The following is an 8,078-nucleotide window of genomic DNA, read 5'->3' on the forward strand; positions in this document are numbered from 1 at the left end:
ATCCTCATCATGAGCAATTGCTGCAAGGCTGGTCCTCGACAGGGAAGCATCCAAGGAGGAGCCTCACCCATTTCTATCTAAAATGTGCATCCCAAAGCTCCTGATCATAGTCGTCCCAGAATCACTGCCAGCAGCAGAAAAAAGCAAAGTTAGGCAGATAAGTAGGATAGTCCCATCCTCTTTTCTAGTGCCTTCTCACTTAGCTTTTTAAAATTTCTTTCTTCTTCTTCAGAGCTCAGGGAAGAGAGGAGACGTAAGTAATCAGGATGTTTGGCCTTAATCCCCAGTCCTGGAGCCCTTGCAGGAACCCAAGTCCCCTGAGTCAGAATAAAGAGCAAAACCCCCAGACTCCAGCCTCCTCAGAGAAGCTGGGGTTGGATAGGCCAGAAAGGATGGAAAGTCAGAGCTGGTCATGCATAACACCGATCTTTTTATTCTTTATTTCAGCATTCAATATTGTATTAAATTTTGGAATTGCTGTTACATATCCAACTCTGATGTCTCTTGGAATCGTCCTCAGCGTACCTGTGAATGCAGGTAAACTTCTGTGGCTCTCTGCATCTGTTTGTAAACACACACATGCAAGCACACACGTGCACACACGTACTCACATATATTCTTGCTTACCTGGTACAGTGTTCAGGTTTAACCTCCTGTATAGAAAGAAACCACTTGGGTAAAATGTTGACGTTTGTGATACATGCAATATTTTCTTCAGAATGGGTTGATTTTCACATTTAACACCAAGGTCCAGGAAGTCTAAAATCATCTTTATTTGAGCCAGCGTGGAGATCAGAGATGAATATCGTTAATATTATTAATAAGTAGAGACGAATAGGTAGCAGGAAAAAGCTTTCTAGTTTTCATAAGGAGCTTTCTAGAAGAGAATGTTAGCTCAGGGTATGGCAGGCATGAGATAGAGACATGTCCACAACTAGAGAAGTGTTGACATTGCTCCCGGAGTCCCAGAAGAGAGCCCAACTGCTCAGGACCCCACTTTGTTTTTCACTGGGGTCTCACCAGCACACTTAGTCGGTTCTTCTGAAGCGTGCCATCAGTTGCCCCTCACCTCCTTCCCTTTCCTGGCTCCTGCTGCTATGAACTTTGGGTTTTCCTCCCAGAATCTCCCTGAGTTATACCCAACCTCCCTGTAGAATCTGTTTGTGAGTCACTTCCCAGAGCACTCACCCCCGTGACCTTGGCACAGCTCCTGCCAAAGCCATCTCCTGACCTGCCCACTTCTGGGTCATTAGAGGACTAGGCTCCCAGGGAATGGCAACCCCATATCCTGTTCAGTCTGGTGATAATAAGCCTGGAAGCATAGGTAAGACCACAGTCAACTTCCAGAGCTTCCTTGCGTTGCATTCCACATGGTCTATATATGTCTTACCCTGGTCCCAGACTCCTTGGGCCCGGCACCTGCCCAGAGGGAGGGTGACCAGTCCCCTCTCATAACCTCTGTGGGCCCTTACTTATCCCCTAAAAATGAAGGTTGTCCCTGAGTCATCACCTTGGTTCATAGGAGGACCACATGAAATGATTTATGAGGCAGAACTTCCAAAGGCAGGAAGCCCCTAAACAGCTGGAGAGCTGGTAGAAAAGTGGTCCAGCCTGTCTGTGTCCTCACACCACAGGCTTCAGAAAAATAACTCATCAACATACCCCCACTGCATCTTAGTGTTTTCTTTATAGTCACAGAGCAGTCTTGTTTCAGGGAGGCATATTCCAGGTGACCCTTGTATAGAAGCTACTTGAACTGTATCATACAGCCAGTGTGTGAGAGGTTAATCAGAATCCTCTGCAATGTAAGAAGGTCAGCAGTGTATCAGAGGAAGCAATGACAGTCAGTTCTCCAGGGGAGGAGGAGCAGAGGAGTCGGTGGTTCTCTGACCTGTCAGAGCAGAGTCCTTGCTGGGCTTTCTGACACTCTCTCTAGCATAGCTCACGGGACTGGCTGACTGGCTCTGATGGCTCACTGTAAAGAATCCGCCTGCCATGCAGGAGACCTGGGTTTGGAAGATCCTGGGTCAGGAAGATCCTCTGGAGGAGGAAATGACAACTCACTCCAGTATTCTTGCCTGGAGAATTCTATAGACAGAGGAGCCTAGTGGGCTTCAGTCCATGGGGTCGCAAGGAGTCGGACATGACTGAGCAACTAACACTTTCACTTTCTTTCACTTGTAAATTAACAGGCTGTTGTGCTGGATCTGCCGGTATTAAAAACTAAAGTGTTTCTGAATTTGAGGGAGATAAAAGAGGTGCTTTAATTCCACGAAAGAACTGCTAACAAAATGTTTTTCTCAGGTTTGCCTTTTACCTCTCTGCCCAGCCTCTGGATGGAGGCGAGAAGTGCAGGAAGAAGGGGACGGGGCAAGAGGACTGGAGGAACAGGAAGGGGGATGACAGAGCAGCCCCCTCGTGGGGCAGACGAGGTGGGGTAGGGGGCGCAGAGGGAGGAATAGCACGCAGGCTTCAAAAGCTGCACGTGCAAGTCAGAAGAAACTCTTTCACAAACTGAGTTTTTCAGAAAAGCAATCTGATTCTCCCTTGTGTGGAGTTCAGTTCAGTTCAGTCGCTCAGTCGTGTCCAACTCTTTGCGACCCCATGGACTGCAGCACGCCAGGCCTCCCTGTCCATCACCAACTCCCGGAGTTCACTCAAACTCATGTCCATTGAGTTGGTGATGCCATCCAATCATCTCATCCTCTGTTGTCTCCTCTTCCTGCCTTCAATCTTTCCCAGCATCAGGGTCTTTTCTAAGGAGTCAATTCTTTGCATCAGATGGCCAAAGTACTGGAGTTTCAGCTTCAGCATCAGTCCTTCCAATGAATATTCAGGACTGATCTCCTTTAGGATGGACTGGTTGGATCTCCTTGCAGTCCAAGGGACTCTTAAGAGCCTTCTCCAACACAACAGTTCAAAAGCATCAATTCTTCTTTATGCTCAGCTTTCTTTATGGATTCACATCCATTCATGACTACTGGAAAAATGATAGCTTTGACTAGATGGACCTTTGTCAGCAAAGTAATGTCTCTGCTTTTTAATATGCTGTCTAGGTTAGTCAGAACTCCTAGGTTGTCATGGAGCAAGTGTCTTTTTATTTCATGGCTGCAGTCACCATCTGCAGTGATTTTGGAGCCCAAGAAAATAAACTCTCTGTTTCCATTGTTTCCCCACCTGTTTGCCATGCGGTGATGGGACCAGATGCCATGATCTTAGTTTTTTGAATGCTGAGTTTTAAGCCAGCTTTTTTCACTCTCTTCTTTCACTTTCATCAAGAGGCTCTTTGCTTTCTGCCATAAGGGTGGTATCCTTGGCATGTCTGAGATTATTGATATTTCTCCCAGCAATGTTGATTAAAGCTTGTGCTTCATCCAGCCCAGCATTTTGCATGATGTACTCAGCATATAAGTTAAATAAGCAGGGTGACAGTATATAGCCTTGACGTACTCCTTTCTCAATTTGCAACCAGTCTGTTGTTCCATGTCTGGTTCTAACTGTTGCTTCTTGACCTGCATATAGGTTTCTCAGGAGGCAGGTAAGCTAGTCTGGTATTCCCTTCTCTTTAAGAATTTTCCACAACAGTGATCCACACAGTCAAAGGCTTCAGCGTAGTCAATAAAGCAAGTGAGATGAGTGCAATTGTGCGGTAGTTTGAGCATTCTTTGGCATTGCCTTTCTTCGGGATTGGAATGAAAACTGACTTTTTCCAGTCCTGTGGCCACTGCTGAGTTTCCAAATTTGCTGGCATATCAAGTGCAGCATTTTCACAGCATCATCTTTCAGGATTTGAAATAGTTCAGCTGGAATTCCATCACCTCCACTAGCTTTGTTCATAGTGATGCTTCCTAAGGCCCACTTGATTTTGCATTCCAGGATATCTGGCTCTAGGTGAATGACCACACCATCGTGGTTATCTGGTCATTAAAATCTTTTTTGTACAGTTCTTCTGTGTATTCTTGCCACCTCTTAGCAATATCTTCTGCTTCTGTTAGGTCCTTACCATTTCTGTCCTTTATCAAGCCCATCTTTGCATGAAAGGTTCCCTTGGTATCTCTAATTTTCTTGACAAGATCTCTAGTGTTTCCCATTCTATTGTTTTCATCGATTTATTTGCATTGGAAAATATGCAAAAATTGCATTGGAAATATGCTAAGGAAGGCTTTCTTATCTCTCCTTGCTATTCTTTGGAACTCTACATTCAAATGGGTGTATCTTTCCTTTCCTCCTTTGCCTTTCACTTCTCTTCTTTTCTCAGCTATTTGTAAGGCCTCCTCAGACAACCATTTTATGTGGAGGCCCACCTCCAAATTTGCTTTGATTTAGTTAAGAAAAGAGAAAAATAAAGCAGAAAAAGGAAAAGAAAACCAACTTTGATCTTTAGTTATGAAAAGAATGATGATCCAGATTTGTATTAACTGATGTGAATCCTGTTCTCATTTTGTTCCCTCACCTCATCTGTCAGAAGTGAGCTTCTGGCCTTTAATAAATGTTCATAATCAGCGATGATATAGGTGGCCTCATGCTAATAATACCCTGGAGTGGAGTAAAGGTTTGTATCTATTACTTTCAAAGAACAAGGTTGAGTTTGGTCTTTAGAACATAAAACTATGGGACCTCCCCGGCCATCCAGTGGTTAAGACTCTGCACTTCCAGTGCAGGGGCCACGGGTTTGATCCCTGGTTGGGGAGCTGGGATCCCACATGCCGTGGGGTGCAGCCAGAAATATAAAAATGAATAAAATCTTTTTAAAATGTGAAAAGCACCAAGAATAGAAAGAAGGCAGTAACATTTTAATTGTCCTGGCACCCCAGAGGTGGCCACAATCAATTTTGGTATATACTGGATTGGCTGAAAGTTCACTGGGGTTTTTCCAGGAGAGCGTGTGAGAAACCCGGATGAACTTTTTGACCAACCAGTATATATACAGGGCTTCCCAGGTAGCATTAGTGGTAAAAAAAAAAAAAAAAAAAAAAAAAAACCCGCCTGCCAATGCAGGGGATGCAAGAAACACGGGTTAGATCCCTGGGTCAGGAAGATCCCCTGAAGTAGGCAGTGGCAATCCACTCCAGCATTCTTGCCTGGAGGATTCCATGGATAGAGGAGCTTGGACAGTTACAGTCCAGGGGGCGGCAAAGAGTCAGACACGCTGAGCAACTGAGCAACTGAGCACACACATGTCTCTAAGTGCCCCTTGGGTTTTGTTTCGTCTCTCAGCCAAATCGATGTCCGAACTAAGGTGCCAGGTCAAGTCAGTTTGGGAAAGTGAAACATGGTGCAAGGCCTCCTGCCAGCCAGCATTTCTAAAGCTAAGAGGGGTTTGCTGGAGGCAGCTCTGCCTGCCTGGTCAAGGGAGCACAGAGTCCAACCCACAGCAAGGGCTGCCCCAGGCCCTGGCATGGCGGGGGTCCCCCACCTCCTGATTGCCCAGGCCTGTCGGCCCCTGGGTAACTTCCGTTCTCTGTCTCCTGCAGTGGTTGATCACTACACCAGTAAGATCGTTTTCAACAGCGTCCGGGTAATTGCCATCATCATCATCGGCCTGGGCTTCCTCCTCCTCCTCCTGCCTGAGGAGTGGGACGTCTGGTTGATTAAGCTGCTCACTCGCCTCAAAGTGAGGAAGAAGGAGGAGGCAGCTGAGGGCGGAGCGGACCTGGGCTTGGGGCTTCAGAGCAAGAGCAGAAGGGCCCGGCCCTCCTTCGCCCGCTGACCATCTGCCCTAGGACTCTGTGGCAACCGCTCACGAGGGGGGTTCGGAATCTCTTCCTGGCAGGGGGAACCTCAGTGAGGTGTACATACCTGTACAGTTTTGGTAATCTGCGGTAAGTTATATGGTATTTATTGGCATGTCCAACTTGCTTGCACTTTTTTCACATCAGATCTTTCACTCAAGGGTACTGATTCAATACGGGAGAGAAAAGAAGAACCTCTCCGCTCTTTTTACATGAATGTAAAGCAGCTTAAAATGACTGCCTAGATTGCTTGAGATGACAGGTGTTCTCGACATGGCAGGGCAGATGTTTCAAATCTTTGCAGCTGAAAATTACATTGCACACTGTGATTATTTCTCAGCGACGGTAGGTCATATTTTGTTTTATACCAGAGCTGCACTCTTAATTTTAAGGGATTTCAATGAACCAAAAGATCACTCTGAGTTAACTGGGATAAATGGATTTCTGGATGGGTGGGTAGATGGGATGTGAAGAGCTGGAGCAGAAAAGGAAAATGGACTTGGAAAACCATCGACTGTGGCTAACCTGGGGGTGGTGATTAGAGGAGGACAGGCCAAGCTGGGTAACAGAAAGGGGAAGCTAAGTCTTAGCCCCAGCTGGCTTGCCCTCACATGTCTGTGTAAGATCGTGCAAGAGAAATTACAGTGCCTTCTACAGAACTTTTGTCTTTACCTATGTGAAGCGAGGTGACATTATAAGTCACTGGCGCCGTCTTATCATTTAGATGTAGAAATCTTTAGAAACAAACAAAATACTATATTTGTCTGTATGTACAAAAATGGCAAAGCTTATGACCAGTGTCACACAACGCAGGTCATGGTGTGTATATGAGGCAGAGTCCACAGAAGATGAATCGCTGGTTGCTTTTACTTCCTAAGACCGAAAAATTATTTACTGAATCTGCAAACCTTTTTATGAAACTTTTAAGCACCAGGCTGTTTACTTCCACATTATAGGTCTGCCAGAAAATTCTATCTGTGATAGATCTGTAAAAAGGGATGAGGGGGTTAGAGTTTACTATTTTTAAAGTTTACATTGTTACATATCGAAATGGAAACCTTATTTTGAAATGTTGTCATAACCCAATGGTGCACTCTGTAACCATGGAGTCTTTTGTTTCCTAGGGGAAAGGAGTACTCATGACCTAAACTTTTTAGCAAATTATTATTCTCAGTTTCCATTACCTGTTTGGCCAAACAGATGAATAAACTATTTAAAAAAGAAGCATTTTGTGCTGTCTTGGTGGCAACTTTGTTCCTTTCCCACTAGGTAGATCTGACTTTCTGGCTTCCTCACCTGATATTCTTCTCCCAGCAAGCCCCATCCTCCTGCACCCTCAAGGCACAGAAAGCCATCTTGCCACTTCAAGGAAAGAAAGTTCTTAATGCAGACAGAATTGCTTTCACAACTTCCCTGGTGGCTCAGACGGTAAAAAAAATCTGCCTGCAATGCAGAAGACCTGGGTCCCATCCCTGGGTTGGGAAGATCCCCTGGAGAAGGGCATGGCAGCCCACTCCATTATTCTTGCCTGGAGAATTCCGTGAACAGAGGAGCCTGATGGGCTGGAGTCCATGGGATCACAAAGAGTCAGACACAACTGAATGACTAACACACTTTGCTTTCACAAAAGTGAAATGCAGGGCAAAGGTCCAGCCCTGGAAGGAAATGTCTCGAGGCAGGGTTTCCTCCTATCCTCCTCCCCCACCTGCCCCTCTCCTGGGGGCACCTGCCTTCCCCCTTGTGCATCTCTGGTATGGCTTCTGCCTCCCTGTCCTGTGCAACCCAGTCCCTCGGCTTCCTTGCACTTGAGCCTCAGAGTGGCAGCCTCAGTCCCTAAATTGACCTGGTCTTTTCAGCTTTGCTCCCACACCTGACTTCTGCCTGGCTCTAGAAGGAATTTAATGTAACGTGTGTATCACTGTTCCAGGCCGCTGCAGCCAGGGGCTCTGAGGTCTTACATCTCTCATCCTCCAGCCACAGAAGGCCATGTTCTCTAAGAGGGCATGTGAACCGTGAGGCAGGCTTGGACTTGAGACCTTTTGCTGAAGTGCCTGCACCTGGACAAACCTCTCCTCCAGGAAAAAAAAAAAAAAAAACCAACCACTGTATGGGACTAAAAATAACTGTGCACATGCACAGTTAGGGCAAAATTATGGACAGAGGATACAAAGTAAACCAAAAACCCAACTGCCATTTTTGAAGAGCCTGAAGCAAAAGTACATGTCAGGAGGAAAAGCAGGGTACTGCATATGACCCCTCACACAGCACCTCCTAGTTCAATTCCGTTCAGTCGCTCAGTCGTGTCTATCTCTTTGTGACCCCATGGACTGCAGCATGCCAGGCCTC

The 8,078-nt window shown here is 46.1% G+C and overlaps 1 protein-coding gene across 2 annotated transcripts in view; it reads left to right on the top strand.

The window, feature by feature from the left end:
• The window catches only part of SLC35F3 (solute carrier family 35 member F3), a 408,781-nt gene extending 401,852 nt beyond the window's left edge, over positions 1-6,929 (top strand). For both annotated transcript variants that reach the window (XM_069572528.1, XM_069572529.1), the window contains 2 exons: positions 448-537; positions 5,475-6,929. In XM_069572528.1, coding sequence (XP_069428629.1) covers positions 448-537; positions 5,475-5,710 — 326 coding nt within the window. In that variant the 3' untranslated portion in view covers positions 5,711-6,929. The remainder of the gene's footprint in view (positions 1-447; positions 538-5,474) is intronic.
• The last annotated feature ends 1,149 nt before the right edge of the window (positions 6,930-8,078 follow it).

This window comes from Ovis canadensis, chromosome 25 (genome assembly GCF_042477335.2).
Source record: "Ovis canadensis isolate MfBH-ARS-UI-01 breed Bighorn chromosome 25, ARS-UI_OviCan_v2, whole genome shotgun sequence".
Lineage (NCBI taxonomy): Eukaryota > Metazoa > Chordata > Mammalia > Artiodactyla > Bovidae > Ovis > Ovis canadensis.